This window comes from Oncorhynchus keta, chromosome 33 (assembly GCF_023373465.1).
Source record: "Oncorhynchus keta strain PuntledgeMale-10-30-2019 chromosome 33, Oket_V2, whole genome shotgun sequence".
In the NCBI taxonomy this organism is placed as follows: Eukaryota; Metazoa; Chordata; class Actinopteri; order Salmoniformes; family Salmonidae; genus Oncorhynchus; species Oncorhynchus keta.
The window spans coordinates 22,907,469-22,923,189 of NC_068453.1; the positions used below are offsets into that span (position 1 = coordinate 22,907,469).

Consider the following 15,721-nt stretch of genomic DNA (forward strand, 5'->3'; position numbering starts at 1 on the left):
GATGGTCTTGGGGGCGGAACATAATAAAAACATTTTTGTAGACTTCAAATTGACCGCAAGAAGCCTAAACATATATAATATTTGACTAAAACAGAACCATTTCAAACCTTGATTACATTTGGGAACATTGGGTGCCTTCTTTCGGATGGGACATTAAAACTGGAGTCCTGACTGTGGCTAGTCAAAATCCCATGAAGTTTATTTTAAGAGTATGGGTTTCCACCCCGATGTCACGGCTAAATTCCAACTTGGCCACATTCCATCATGACCGCCTAATCATCCCCCTCATTCCTAATTGGCATCCATCACTCATAACTTCTCCACCTGATAGCTGATGTGCAGTGAACGTTCTGACACAAAAATGGTTGCTCAGTCCGTAGATAAGTGCTATATAAATGTATATTTTTTTGGTATACAATCACATACGTGGCGGCAGGTAGCCTAGTGGTTAGAGCGTTGGGCCAGTAACCGAAAACCTGTCCTTCTGCCTTGGAACAACGCAGTTAACACACTGTTCCCCGGTAGACCGTCATTGTAAATAATAATTAGTTCTAAACTGACTTTCCTTGTTAAATAAATACAAAATATGAGTGTGAATACTTGGGGACATATTTCCAAAATTTAAATAAATTGGAGCTGATTTCCTGGTGTTTTACAGTATTTTATGTCCAACAATGAAAATTCCGAAATCTTGGGGGGTCAAATAAAACTACATTTGGTCCGCGACCTCTACTTGGGGAAGGAACCCTGCTCAATATCTATAAGCAAAGAAGACAGGAACCATGAAAAGATGTTGAAGTAAGACACGGACCATCCATACCCGACGGACATAGTTCCGTCAATAACATCTACGTCCGCTTTGGATTATTTTGCTCCAGCATTATGTAGTTTTATTACCTAGATAGATAGCTATTAACTTAGTTGTACAACTACAATCCGTATTTTCGTTGGTGGAAAGGAACCATACAGTACGGGTGCTATATGGTGTGAAAATCTGACTTTATTTTAGACTAATTTGTTAGCTAACTATGTTTGATCGCTAATCTGGCTAGCAAACTAAACTAACATTAGCTTGGGTTAACGGCATCAAATCGACGCGCCTCAGTCTCATTTGGTCCCAGGTACTTCTGCAGACTGCTCGCCCACTACTTAGCTAGCTAGCTAACGTAGTAATGAAGTGTTTTAATTGGTCTAGAAACTCTGGCTAGCTAACGCTACTAAGTAAATCTAGCTAGACAAGTTAAGTAAGCAAACTAGCTAACGACCGTTATCCTTACGACATTGCAGGGGCCATAGTAACTTATTTTAGCCAATTAACGTTAGCTAGCTAAATCTATAGCTATATAACATTGTCATAGGGAATGTTTCTCTAGCCTAGTTAGCTACAGTATATATTAGTAATGTAAATTGGTGTCTACGTAGGCTGTAGCTAGCTAATGTTACTGGTGCCTTGCTCTTTTCATCTAAATTAAGAAGAGATGGTATCTTAACACCAGACTACATTTTTCCTCCGATCACCTCTGCAGAACTCACACAGGGCTGAACCAGAGATGAAGATGTTCTCAGTCTCCCACAAGACGGCCTTCGTGGTCGACCACTGCCCTTACATGGCAGAGTCCTGTCGGCAGCAGGTGGAGTGTGACGTGCTGACAAAAAGCCGTGGTCAGGGCATGATCCCGCTGGCCCCAGTGTCCAAGTCCCTGTGGACCTGTGCTGTGGAGTGCTCCATGGAGTACTGCCGCATCCTCTATGACGTTTACCCCCTCAGGAAACTGGTGAGTCCCTCCATCCCATAGCCTGGCGGTCTAGTCTGTTTTAGCCAAGGTCAGAACAGAGTATAGTCTATCTGTGCGGTTGCCAACTCGTCTGTGTTCATTCATATTCTGAGTTGGGCACAGCACATTATATCGCTTCAGTGGTTATGTTTCAGATCAACTACATTGTGAGTGATTCAGAGTTCCATATTCTGAACAGCTGGAGGCAAGAGGACCAAAGCACTCATGAGGTACTTTATTTCCATCTTCGCGAGATGGATGCTTATTTATCAACAGGGAAACAATTTTGCTTAGAATCATAGAATTAGCGATGTACAATCCATTGTTGAAAGTCTACACCTTTTTGGTTTGCACCACTCACGACACTACTACCAATCTTATTGTCTCATTTTGAGTTTAACCAATCCTGTCGAGATTGAGGTTTTGTTGTAATGTATGGTTGACTTAACCTTCTTCCCTTTGTATACATGTGATAGCTCATGTCTGCTCTGGCAGCTGTGGGTCCACCTAACCCGCAGGAGGACCCTGAGTGTTGCAGTGTCCTGCACGGCCTGGTGGCAGCGGTGGAGTCACTGTGTAAGATCACTGAGTACCAGCACGAGGCACGCACCACCCTCATGGACACTGCTGACAGGGTGGCCAACAGGGGGCGCATTATCTGCCTCACAAACGCCAAGAGGTAAACATGAACATAGTTAGTAAACCTGTTTATTTCTTATAATACCATTTTTGTAAGTGATAGATCAGCTATGAAATTAACAGAAAGATTTGAAACTATCAAATAACATTAATTTAATCATTTCTAATCCCCCTTTATACAGTACCAGTCAAGTTTGGACACACCTACTCATTCACAGGTTTTTCTTTATTTTTTACTATTTTCTACATTGTAGAATAATAGTGAAGACATCAAAACTATAAAATACCACATATGGAATCATGTAGTAACCAAAAAAGTGTTTAAAAAATGTAAATATATTTTGAGATTTTTCAAAGTAGCCAACCTTTGCCTTAATGACAGCTTTGTACACTCTTGGCATTCTCTCAACCATCAATTACCTGGAATGCTTTTCCAACAGTCTTGGCGCTCCCACATATGCTGAGCTGCTTTTCCTTTACTCTGCGGTCCAACTCATCCCAAACCATCTCAATTGTGTTGAGGTCGGGTGATTGTGGAGGCCAGGTCATCTGATGCAACACTCAATCACTCTCCTTCTTGGTCAAATAGCCCTTACACAGCCTGGAGGTGTGTTGAGTCATTGTCCTGTTGAAAAACAAATGATAGTCCCACTAAGCGTAAACCAGATGGGATGGCGTATTGCTGCAGTAGCCATGCTGGTTAAGTGGGCGTTGAATTCTAAATAAATCAGACTGCCACCAGCAAAGCACCATAATACCTCATCTTCCATGTTTTACAGTGAGAAATACACATGCAGAGATCATCTGTTCACTCACACCATGTCTCACAAAGACACGTTTCCACTGGTCTAATGTCCATTGCTCGTGTTTCTTGGCCCAAGCATGTCTCTGCTTCTTATTGGTGTACTTTAGTAGTGGTTTCTTTGCAGCAATTCGACCATGAAGACCTGATTCACACAGTCTCCTCTGAACAGTTGATGTTGAGATGTGTCTTGAACTCTTGAACCCATTTATTTGGGCTGCAATTTCTGAGGCTGGTAACTAATGAATTTATCCTCCGTAGCAGAGGTAACTCTGGGTCTTCCTTTCCTGTGGTGGTCCTCATGAGAGCCAGTTCCATGATAGTCCTTGATGGTTTTTGTGACTGCACTTGAAGAAAGTTATTTTCTTTTTTTATTTAATCAGGTAAGTTGACTGAGAACACATTCTCATTTACAGCAACAACCTAGGGAATAGTTACAGGGGAGAGGGATGAAAGAGCCAATTGTAAACTGGGAATGATTAGGTGACTGTGATGGTATGAAGGCCAGATTGGAATTTTAGCCAGGACGCTGGGGTTAACACCCCTACTCTTACAATAAGTGCCATGGGATCTTTAGTGACCACAGAGAGTCAGGACACTTATTTAACGTCCCATCCGAAAGATGGCGCCCTACACAGGGCAATGTCCCCAGTTACTGCCCTGGGGCATTGGGATATTTTTTTAGACCAGAGGAAAGGGGGCCTCCTACTGGCACTCCAGCACTTCTTCCAGCAACATCTGGTCTCTCATCCAGGGACCAACCAGGACCAACTCTGCTTAGCTTTAGAAGCAAGCCAGCAGTAGAATGCAGGGTGGTATGCTGCTGGCTTATGTCTTAAAGTAATGGTGCACTGTCATTTCTCTTTGTTTATTTGAGCTGTTCTTGCCATAATGGGGACTAACATAAATAGGGCTAACAAACACATTAAGAAGGAAAGACATTCCACAAATTAACTTTTGAGGCACACCTGTTGATTGAAATGCATTCCAGGTGACTAGCTCTTGAAGTTGGTTGAGAGAATGCCAAGAGTGTGCAAAGCTGTCATCAGGGCAAAGGGTGGCTACTTTGAAGAATCTCAAATATAAAATATATTTTGATTTAACACTTTTTTTGCTTACTACGTGATTCCATTTGTGTTATTTCATACATTGTTGAAAATAGTACAAATAAATAAAAACCCTTGAATGAGTAGGTGTGTCCAAACTTTAGACTGGTACTGTATATATATATATATATATATATATTTTTTTTTTATTATTCCCCTACCCCCCTCTTCCCTAGTTGGAGGACCTGGGGAAAACATTACAATTCTATATATACACTGAGTGTACTTTACATAGACCAGGGATCATCAACTGGATTTAGCTGCAGGCCAATATTTTTTTTGAATGTTCTGGGGGCTGGAACATAATTACAAATAATGTATAGACTGCACATTGACCGCAAGAAACTCAAACAGAAGTCTGAAACATAATCACTTCAAACCTTACTGATTTTTGTATATAATTACATATTTCTATTATGCGTGGGAATACTTTGGAACAGATTTCCGAAATTAAAATGACTTGGAGATGATTTCCTGGTCTTTTTACAATATTTTATGTCCAAAAATATTTTTTACACTTTTTTTAAAAACTTGTTCATATAATTTTTGGGGTCAAATTAAATTTGTCCCACGGGCCGCCAGTTGGGGAACCCTGACATAAACTGATCAAGTGAATTGAGGTGAAAGCTATAATCCCTTATTGATTTCACTTGTTAAATCCACTTCAAATCAAAGTTTATTTGTCACTTGCGCCGAATACAACAGGTGTAGGTAGACCTTACAGTGAAATGCTTACTTACAGGCTCTAATCAATGATGTGAGAAAAAAAAGTTGTGTGTGTTAGTAAGTAAATAAATTAAACAACAGTAAAAAGACATTTTGAAAAAAAGAGTAGCAAGGCTATATACAGACACCTGTTAGTCAGGCTTATTGAGGTAGTATGTACATGCAGGTATCGTTAAAGTGACTGCATATATGATGAACAGAGTAGCAAAAGCGTAAAAAGAGGGGTTGGCGGGTGGTGGGACACAATGCAGATAACCTGTTTAGCCAATGTGCGGGAGCACTGGTTGGTCGGGCCAATTTAGGTAGTATGTACATGAATGTATAGTTAAAGTGTCTGTGCATATAAGATAAACCGAGAGTAGCAGCAGCGTAAAAGAGGCGTTGGGGGGGACACACACACAATGCAAATAGTCCGGGTAACCATTTGGTTACTTGTTCAGGAGTCTTATGGCTTGGGGGTAAAAACTGTTGAGAAGCCTTTTTGTCCTAGACTTGGCACTCCAGTACAGCTTGCCATGCGGTAGTAGAGAGAACAGTCTATGACTGGGGTGGCTGGTGTCTTTGACAATTTTTAGGGCCTTCCTCCGACACTGCCTGGTGTAGAGGTCCTGGATGGCAGGCAACTTTGCCCCATTGATATAATGGGCCATACGCACTACCCTTGCGGTCGGAGGGCGAGCAATTGCCGTACCAGGCAGTGATGCTCTCGATGTTGCAGCTGTAGAACCTTTTGAGGATCTCAGGACCCATGCCAAATCATTTTAGTTTTCTGAGGGGGAATAGGCTTTGTCGTGCCCTCTTCACAACTGTCTTGGTGTGTTTGGACCAATCTAGTTTGTTGTTAATGTGGACACCAAGGAATTTGAAGCTCTCAACCTGCTCCACTACAGCCCCATCGGTGAGAATGGGGAAGTGCTCGGTGCTCCTTTTTCTGTAGTCCACAATCATCTCTTTCGTTTGGTTACGTTGAGGGATAGGTTGTTATTCTGGCACCACCCGGCCAGGTCTCTGACCTCCTCCCTATAGGCTGTATCGTCGTTGTCTGTGATCAGGCCTGCCACTGTTGTGTCGTCAGCAAACTTAATGATGGTGTTGGAGACGTGCCTGGCCATGCAGTCGTGGGTGAACAGGGGGTACAGGAGGGGACTGAGCACGCACCCCTGGGGAGTGTTGAGGATCAGCGTGGCAGATGTGTTGCTACCTACCCTCACCACCTGGGGACGGCCTGTCAGGAAGTCCAGGATCCAGTTGCAGAGGGAGGTGTTTAGTCCCAGGTTCCTTAGCTTGGTGATGAGCTTTGAGGGCACTGTGGTGTTGAACGCTGATCTGTAGTCAATGAACAGCATTCTCACATAGGTGGAGCCCTGGTATAGATGAAAGAAGGAAGGATTGATAAGTCTTGAGACATGGATTGTGTATTTGTCGTTCAGAGGGTAAATGGGAAAGACAAAATAGTTGTGCCTTTGAACGGGATATGGTAATTGGTGCCAGGTGCACCGGTTTGAGTGTCAAGAACTGCAACGCTTCTGGGTTTTCCACGCACAACAGTTTCCCGTGTATATCAAGAATGGTCCACCACCCAAATGACATCCAGCCAACTTGTCACAACTGTGGGAAGCATTGGAGCCAACATGGGCCACCATCCCTGTGGAACGGGTTCGAGAGCTTGTGGAGTCAATGCCCTGACGAATTGACCACTACAATCTTAATTCCAACCCTGAGATGTCCACAGACTAACCCATCTTTCCCAGTACACTACAGTTTTAATATTTCCTTTTGCAATACATTCTTCTATTTTACTGTGAAGACTTACAAAGGTCTTGAACCTCTCTGTTTGTACCAAGATTTCCCTTAAAATAAATACTAATATTTACCATTGATTGATGCTGGTTTTTCAGATTTCCTAACAGTACTGTTTGTAGGTCCCTCTGAACACAGACATTATGACTTAACCACTCTAGGACCTGTCTCCAAAAGCGAGCCACCGAAGGACCGTACCAAAAGAGATGATTTATTGATTCTGTTAAACCTGGCTATTAATTGAGAACCTGTAGATACTGAAGTAATGCCCATTTTTGAAGGCATCCATGGAAGTCCTAATGGGGTATTGTGTGTTTCTGTCTGTTACACAGTGACACCCATGTGCGAATGCTGGAGGACTGTGTGCAAGAGACCATTCTAGAGCAAAACAAGATGGCAGCAGGCTCAGACAGGTATGAGAGATTGAGAAGAGAATAACACTGTTTTTACACTCTTTAGTGTGGATAAAAGATTAACTCTAGAAGTCAGATTTTTGATGGGAGAATTCAAATGGATTTAGAGGAGGAGATTTGTTAGACTGGGTTAAATTCATTGGGCATCTTAGAAGGGATTTGAGAGGATCCTAAGGAAGTGTCTTGAATCCTCCCGATGCATTCCAATGTGTCTCTGTGTTTCAGACTGATGCCTATCCAGCAGTGTGAGCTGGTGCTCGTCCACATCTTCCCTCAAGGAGAGGACACCCTGGTCTCAGACCGGCCAAAGAAAGAGGTAGGTTTAAACCTGCTCAGGGTTGCATTAAATTGACTGTTTTCACCTAGTCTAAAGGTTAATCTAGATATGTATAACATCGCTCCAAAAACACTTTGTCATATCAACGCATACTTAATCTGATGGAGATAAAGTATACTGTTAGTATCCTGTTAACGTGTGCTCATTTCCACATGCTGTAGTTACCAAGTTCTATAGAGATGCCATACAATAAAAAATGGCATGCTACTTTGTTAGTGTTAAATTCCTACATAGTCCTCCTCTGTACCGACAGGTCTCCTCTCTGCTGACCAGCGAGGTTCACAGTGTGCGGGCAGGGAGGCACCTGGCCACCAAACTCAACATTCTAGTGCAGCAGCACTTTGACCTTGCCTCCACCACCATCACCAACATCCCAATGAAGGTACGTCTTCTGTCCTCTAGCTCTCCCAAGGTTCAGTCCTTCACCAGCCCCATCTATAACCTTTCACCCTTTTCACTGACTCCCACCCATTACTTCCTTCAGGGCTGTGTCCCAGCAGTCTTGAGTTAACTATTTTCCCGCCTCCTTCATGTCATGACTGATGTTAGATTAGTTATTTAAGGTATAAGGTGGGCTATTTTTGATGGCTGGACGAGTTTTTGAAAAGGGCGATGTCCCGTCTGCAAAATGACCTATCCTGACCCGTCCACTTATTTTCTCTACATCCACAAACCAACACATTACACATTTCTGTTGGCCCTTCCACCCAATGCACCTATCGCTTCACTCGCCTCAACCTTCTGATACCCTAACCTTGCCCCACCCCATCCTCGGGCCCAAAATGTCACAAACTTCCTTCTTATTCCCCGTCAGCCATTTTGCACTATGATTTTACACACAGTTCTTTGTTCATCATCATGTTGAAATGACTCTTGGAACCGCTGCTGTTTTCATGCTGTATTTTCTGTTTTGCTAGCCCACATTAAATGTTTGCGAGCAGGTCAGTACTCTTAAACACACACCAAGAGGGACCGCAGAACGCAAGGCTGTGTGGATTGGTTTTGTCCATCCATCGGACGCTCAACGGCCCTCACTTTTGATTGACCGCCGATTGTCCACGTTACATTCCAGCAGCCAATCAGAGTTGAGAGTGTTAGCATGTTTGGTGGATGAGAATGTACGCATTACGTGCCCTGTAGTTTGCCCCCCCACCCCCGACCTCATGTCCTGTCTGACTCCTTGTTGGTGCCTTCTCTACCTCAGTTGATTGGTCGCAGTCCCTCCTTGTAGTGTCTTGTTGTGGTTCTTTGTGCTGTGTTGAGTAGTACGTATTGGTATCAGACCACCCTCTGTCCCTCCTTTCCTTTCCCTCTCTCTTTCCTCTCTTTCTTTCTCTCATTTGAATAGTAAGTCATTTAGTCCTTAGCCATGATAGGCAGGTAGACGCCCATCTTTCACCCCAAATGTTTTTGTCCCCCATGTAGTCCCATGTTATTCATCTGGGTTAGAAAACATGTACGCCCCTTTTCACTGAAATACACGTCAGACCCTTAAACTTTAGTCTGCAACAACCACAGCTGTCAATCTTCACATCACCGGAATCACCTTATAGGAAGAACGAAAGGGAGGGAGCCAGAGACAGAGACGATGCTAAGATCAGTGGTTTATGCATTTGATGGTACTTCTCGAACCCTTGTTGTTAACAAGAAAGCAGCCATGTCTGTTTGTCTTGATGGCATCAGTGGATAGGCACTCACTACTGCAAGTAGGATAAGAGCGTCTGCCAAATGACTACAATGTCAATGAAAATAATACCTCGCTGATGTCTGTTTTCTTTTCTCTTCCCTTTACTGTGGGTGTGAAGGAGGAGCAGCACGCCAACACGTCAGCCAATTACGACGTAGAACTCCTGCATCACAGGGACGCCCATCTTGAGTTCTTCAAAAGTGGTGAGGTTTAAAAAAAGAAATAATAATAAAATAATCTGTATTGTTTTGGCCACTAAGTTATTGTGGCTTTTAGTGGCTTGGCCATAAACCACTAAAATAAACATTCCGTTTCTCCCTTTCATCTCTCCTCTTTTTCTGTTGTTCAGGCGACCTGCACATGGCTGGTAGTACGAGTCGAGACAGTGGACTTAAGGAGACGGTTACTCTTAAGTGGTGCACTCCTCGCACCAACAGTGTAGGTAGGCACCATGAACCCTGGGAAACGTAGTTATTTATTGTATGTTTGACGTCACGCTAACTGAAAGTAAAGTCCCGGTAGAGGTGGGGCTTGAGTGATGTTTGAAATGATAAAGATAAAAGAAAAATGACTGAAAATATCCTTGATATTGACACATCAAGATCCAGAGAGCATTTAATGTAATATTCTCCTTTGGCTTATCTGGATATTTCCCATCTTTCTTGCGTGTGTGTCTGTGTGTGAACTGGTGGCTCAGAACTGCACTACTGCACTGGAGCCTATCGGATCTCGCCTACGGACGTCAACAGCCGACCCTCATCGTGTTTGACCAACTTCTTGCTGAACGGTGAGCCTGAATATTTTTGCCCTGGCCCCATGTCTCTACCACCTACCCTAAATGTTAATACTACTTGCATATGGATAATACAAACAAATGTAGTTGAAATACAGATGGTGATTGATTGCATTGCAGGTCGCTCAGTGCTGCTGGAGCAGCCCAGGAAGTCTGGGTCAAAGGTCATCAGCCACATGCTGAGCAGCCACGGTGGGGAGATCTTCCTGCACGTGCTCAATAGCACCCGCTCCACCCTGGAGGACCCTCCCTCCATTAGCGAGGGCTGCGGGGGCCGGGTGACTGACTACCGCATCACTGTAAGCCCCTCCCACCTCTTCCTCCTCTACCACAATACTGTAAGCCCCTCCTACCCCATAGTGACTGACTACCACATCACTGTAAGCCCCTCCCACCCCATCCTCCTCTACCCCATAGTGACTGACTACCACATTACTGTAAGCCCCTCCCACCCCGTCCTCCTCTACCCCATAGTGACTGACTACCACATTACTGTAAGCCCCTCCCACCCCGTCCTCCACCCCATAGTGACTGACTACCACATCACTGTAAGCCCCTCCCACCCCATCCTCCTCTACCCCATAGTGACTGACTACCACATCACTGTAAGCCCCTCCCACCCCTTCTTCCTCTACCCCTTAGTGACCACATCACTGTAAGCCCCTCCCACTCCTTCCTCCTCCACCCCTTAGTGACCACATCACTGTAAGCCCCTCCCACTCCTTCCTCCTCCACCCCTTAGTGACTGACTACTACATCACTGTAAGGGGCAGAGGAGGTTTAGTCACAACTAATTGGAGTTTGTTTACAAATCTAATGCGTATAAAATGTCAACGTGAAAACACACAAACAACAAATTTGTATAGCAGCTGTGTACTGTGTTCTATATAACAATGTGTACCTGTAATGTTTTATATTTACACTGTCTATGTAACTACCATGTTAACACTGGTAGGTATAAATATTCTAAAGTGGGACCAGAAGTTTTATACCAGTCTTTTTGGTGTGTCTGCTGCAGGACTTCGGAGAGTTCATGAGGGAGAACCGTCTGACTCCTGTCCCAGAGTCCCCAGACACTGAGGCTAATGGGAAGCCCCCGGCGGAGAGGGCCAAAGCCCAGCTGGAGCGTTACACTCGCTATTGGCCAATGATCATTTCCCAGACCACCATCTTTAACATGCAGGCGGTGAGCAGGACCTTAGTCTTCCCTCACACACTGCACAGTTGTTCACCTTACAGCACTCAGTTTGTTTATTTTTTCAACCGTGTGTATAATTTTGTCTGTGTGTTCATTGTATGTGTGTGTGATCCAGGTGGTTCCGCTGGCTAATCTCATAGTGAAGGAGAGTCTGAGTGAGGAGGACTTGCTGACCTGCCAGAAGACCGTTTACAACCTGGTGGATATGGAGAGGAAGAACGACCCTCTTCCCATCTCCACTGTGGGCTCCAGGGGAAAGGGCCCTAAAAGGTAGTCTGTCTCTGTGTGTGTTTGAGACAGAGAGAGACGGATGTTGTGACTTAGTGTCACACCTTGAGTTTTTATGGGTGGGAACAGCGTATGTGTGTTTATGTGCATTTATGTGTGTGTTTGTATGTTTAGGATGTGTGCCGGAGAGAGTCAAAGTGTAACTGTGTCGCTCCCTGAGTGTTTGGGTGGGAACCGCATATAAGTTCAGTGTGTGTGCCTGGTCTCCTGTCCTGACTGGTTAATGTCTCCTCCGGGATTTAGGGATGAGCAGTACCGCATCATGTGGAACGAGCTGGAGACTCTGGTGAAGACCCACGTGGCTGGCAGTGAGCGACACCAGAGGGTTCTGGACTGCATCATCGCCTGCCGCAGCAAACCCCCCGAGGAGGAGGAGAGGAAGAAACGGGGGAGGAAGAGGGAGGACAAGGAGGACAAGTCAGAGAAGAATATCAACAAGGATTCAGAGGACAAGAGCTGGCAGGAGTCAGAGAGGTCAGGGTGACACAACACACATTTTGTTGGACCCACGCCTGACCTACTGTTTTAAAAAACAGACCTGCATCCAATCAACTTTGTGATTCTGAAAAAAATTCTGTCCCAAAGGGTTTTTCTTTATTTTTCCTATTTTCTACATTGTAGAATAATAGTGAAGACATCAACACTATGAAATGACACATATGGAATCCTGTAATAACCAAAAAACTGTTAAACATACCAAAATATATTTGAGATTCTTCAAAGTAGCCACCCATTGCCTTGATGACAGCTTTGCACACTCTTGGCATTCTCTCAACCAGCTTCATGAGGTAGTTACCTGGAATGCAGAGGATACGTTCATTAGAGTTACCAGCCTCAGGAATAATGGCAGCCCAAATATTTGCTTCACAGAGTTCAAATAACAGACACATCTAAATATCAACTGTTCAGAGGAGGCTGCATGAATCAGGCCTTCATTGTCGAATTGCTGCAAAGAAACAACTACTAAAGGACACTAATAATAAGAAGAGACTGGCTTGGGCCAAGAAACACGTGCAATGGACATTAGACTGGTGGAAATCTGAGATTTGAGATTTTTGGTTCTGGTAAAAAGAAAAATGCTATTGCAACCTCTTTGCAATAAGGAATTGAGCCCAAAAGCTCAAGAGAAGTTTCAAGTGTTTAATACCAAGGATACAGTCAGCTGAGTGCATACATTTAGAAAGTTCACAAAACATCTCATCTTCTTCCCTCCTTTTGGTCACCACCCTCTTGTAGGCTATACATTTTATGAATGCAATGAGTTTCCCTCCTTTCCCCTGTGGAATGTCCATGGTCCTCTCGTTGTTTAGCTAGATGTCAGAATCACAACCCGTCCATCTTCATTGTCCTGGGCCTAACCCTGCTCTCTGATCCTAGGCAATTTTCTCTTATCTGATTTAGGTCAACAACCTTTCTGAATTAGCATACACAGTTTCATGGCCTAAACTCCATTCATACTCACTAAACAGGATACAAACAAACTACAGTTTATCTTGAAACATGTTACATTTGAATAGAATCCATCAGTTCCAACCGCCGTTTCTTTGTGAGACGTGGAGTAGGTGAACAGATGATCTCTGCATGTATGGTTCCCACTGAGAAGCATGGTGGAGGTGCTTTGAGGGTGCGTTGCTGATGACAGTCTGATTTATTTAGAATTCAAGGCACACTTAACAAGCATGGCTACCACAGCATTCTGCAGCGATACGCCATCCAATCTGGTTTGCACTTAGTGGGACTGTCATTTGTTTTTCAACAGGACAATTACCCAACACACTTCCAGGCTTTGTAAGGGCTATTTGACCAAGGAGGAGAGTGATGGAGTGCTGCATCAGATGACCTGGCCTCCACAATCACCTGACCTCACCCCAATTGAGATTGTTTGGGATGAGTTAGACAGCAGAGTGAAGGAAAAGCAGCCAACAAGTGCTCAGCATATGTGGGAACTCCTTCAGGACTGTTGGAAAAGCATTCCTGGTGAAGCTGGTTGAGATATTGCCAAGAGTGTGCAAAGCTGTCATCAAGGCAGGGTGGCTACTTTGAAGAATCTCAAATATAAAACATATTTTGATTTGTTTAACACATTTTTGGTTACTACATGATTCATATATGTTATTTCATAGTTTTGATGTCTTCACTATTCTACAATGTAGAACATAGCAAAAATAAAGAAAAACATTGAAGGAGTAGGTGTCCCAACTTTTGACTGGTACTGTATATACCAGTTTAGGATTTTACCCTGGTATTCTCCTGGTCACTGTGTCATACTGTGTTGCATTCTACCCCCAAGCCATAAGACTCCTGAACAGCTAATCAAAGGGCTACTCAGACCCCTCTTTTACGCTGCTGCTACTCTATGTTTTTATTATATGCATAGTCACTTTAACTATAACTACATGTACATATTACCTCGACTACCCAGTGCCCCTGAACATTGACTCTGTTCAGGTGCGCCCTGTATATAGCCTCGCTTGTTATTTTACTGCTGCTGTTTAATTATTCGTTACTTTTATTTTCCATTTTCTACTTAAGATATTTTTTAAATAAGTGTTAACATCTTAAAGCATTGTTGGTTCAGGGCTTGTAAGTAAGCATTTCACTGTAAGGTCTACTACATCTGTTGTGTTCGGCGCATGTGACAAATAAAATGAGATTTGATTCCTTCACCAGGCTGAAGGGGGTGGTAGAGCGTGTAAAGGAGGAGCAGGGGGAGTCGGAGGTCATAAAGGATTCTCCTGACTCACCAGAGCCTCTCAACAAGAAGCCCCGTCTGGAAGAGATTCAACTACCTGAAAAAGCCAAAGGTGCATGCCCTCCTCCCTTCTGGTTGGCCTGGACCTTATTGTCCTCAGATCCATGGTGTGACCTGGCATGTTTGTCCAATGCCAAGTTCATGGTTATCATTGCAATGAGTAGTATTTTATTATTATTATTACTATTATTTGTTTTGTATCATCACTGTATTACCTTTTTTATTTAGAGACAATACGTTGATTAGGCGTGCCAGTACCAGTATTGTTCCTTTTCACTGATCTTTCTGTCTCTGTGTGTGTTTTCGCCCTGTGGTTACAATGTAGGTCCGGTGTCCCTGCTCACCATGTGGACTAACAGAATCACTGTGGCCAACTCCAGGAAACACCAGGAGTTTGCCGGAAGGATCAGCTCTGTGAACAACAAGGCAGAGTTGTACCAGCACCTTAAAGATGAGAATGGGTGTGTGATAATGTACTGTGTATATAACCATTCCCCACATCAGTGTATTATAGCCCCTAGTTCTAATTAAGCAATAAGGCTGAAAGGAGGTGTGGTGTATATAGCCAATATACCACGGCTAGTGGCTGTTCTTATGCACAATGCAACGTGGAGTGCCTGGATACAGCCCTTTAGCCGTGGTATATTGGCCATATAGCACAAACCCCAGAGGTGCCTTATTGCTATTATAAACTGGTTACCAAAGTAATTAGAGTGGTAAAAATACATGTTTTGTCATACCCGTGGTATACAGTCTGATGTACCACGGCTGTCAGCCAATCAGCATTCAGGGCTCATACCACCCAGTGTATAATGTTTGATAGAGATGTTGTTTGTTTTTTTGACTGAAATCTGATTGTCCAGTACCTGTTATGGAGTAGACGGCCTTATGATAAATAATTAGTTGACTTTGTTTCTACTGTTAACAGAATGGACCTCCACGAGAATGGGAAAGCCACCAGATGATGTGACCTGTCTCTATACAGGATGCACCCACTCCACCTTACCACAGCAGGAATATGAGCTTGGACCAGAGATCATGTCAATCTGAGGTGCATGGACTGTCCTCCCCTACTCTGTCCATACCAGGCATAGTTGAATGGATAGCAGTCAGACGTTGTCATTTTTAGAGTGATTTTTGTTTGTTTTCTACCCACATTTGTATAGATAGGCTCACATATTGTGGGAAGCAATAAAGTTGTCAACAGGCAGTATTTTCTTTCTGTGCCGTTCTACTTTTCTCATGGTTTGGTTAATGGTATGGTGACCGAGGAAAGGTTGCCATCAAGTCTCAAATATAACAAAATACTGTTTTGTCAATTTGGAAGGTTTTTGTCTGAAATATAGTCAAATCCAGCTATGATGGATATTGTATCTTAATTCTACTTTAAGAATCCTCAATGAAA

General features: G+C 43.6%; 1 protein-coding gene across 4 annotated transcripts; it reads left to right on the forward strand.

The window, feature by feature from the left end:
* The first annotated feature begins 777 nt into the window (after positions 1-777).
* Positions 778-15,529, forward strand: LOC118366416 (integrator complex subunit 13). 4 transcript variants are annotated; one of them, XM_052492501.1, is made up of 17 exons: positions 778-798; positions 1,527-1,775; positions 1,931-2,005; positions 2,252-2,454; positions 7,181-7,261; positions 7,487-7,577; positions 7,852-7,980; positions 9,404-9,488; positions 9,635-9,726; positions 9,973-10,072; positions 10,199-10,377; positions 11,097-11,264; positions 11,392-11,546; positions 11,808-12,038; positions 14,235-14,368; positions 14,642-14,777; positions 15,245-15,529. In XM_052492501.1, exons 2-17 carry the CDS (start codon positions 1,551-1,553, stop codon positions 15,279-15,281), a joined length of 2,121 nt encoding a protein of 706 aa, XP_052348461.1. In that variant the 5' UTR covers positions 778-798; positions 1,527-1,550; the 3' UTR covers positions 15,282-15,529. The 4 variants fall into 4 exon arrangements, with proteins under 4 accessions (XP_052348461.1, XP_052348460.1, XP_052348459.1 ...); XM_052492500.1 differs by lacking the exon at positions 778-798 and adding an exon at positions 805-1,121; XM_052492499.1 differs by lacking the exon at positions 778-798 and adding an exon at positions 805-984.
* Positions 15,530-15,721: the final 192 nt, after the last annotated feature.

What these genes read in the sequence shown, in the direction of transcription:
- LOC118366416 (XM_052492499.1), top strand. An exon ending in TCACCAACATCCCAATGAAG is followed by an intron (nt 7,981 to 9,403) that starts GTACGTCTTCTG and finishes GTGGGTGTGAAG; the next exon opens with GAGGAGCAGCACGCCAACAC. An exon ending in TGACTGACTACCGCATCACT is followed by an intron (nt 10,378 to 11,096) that starts GTAAGCCCCTCC and finishes TGTCTGCTGCAG; the next exon opens with GACTTCGGAGAGTTCATGAG.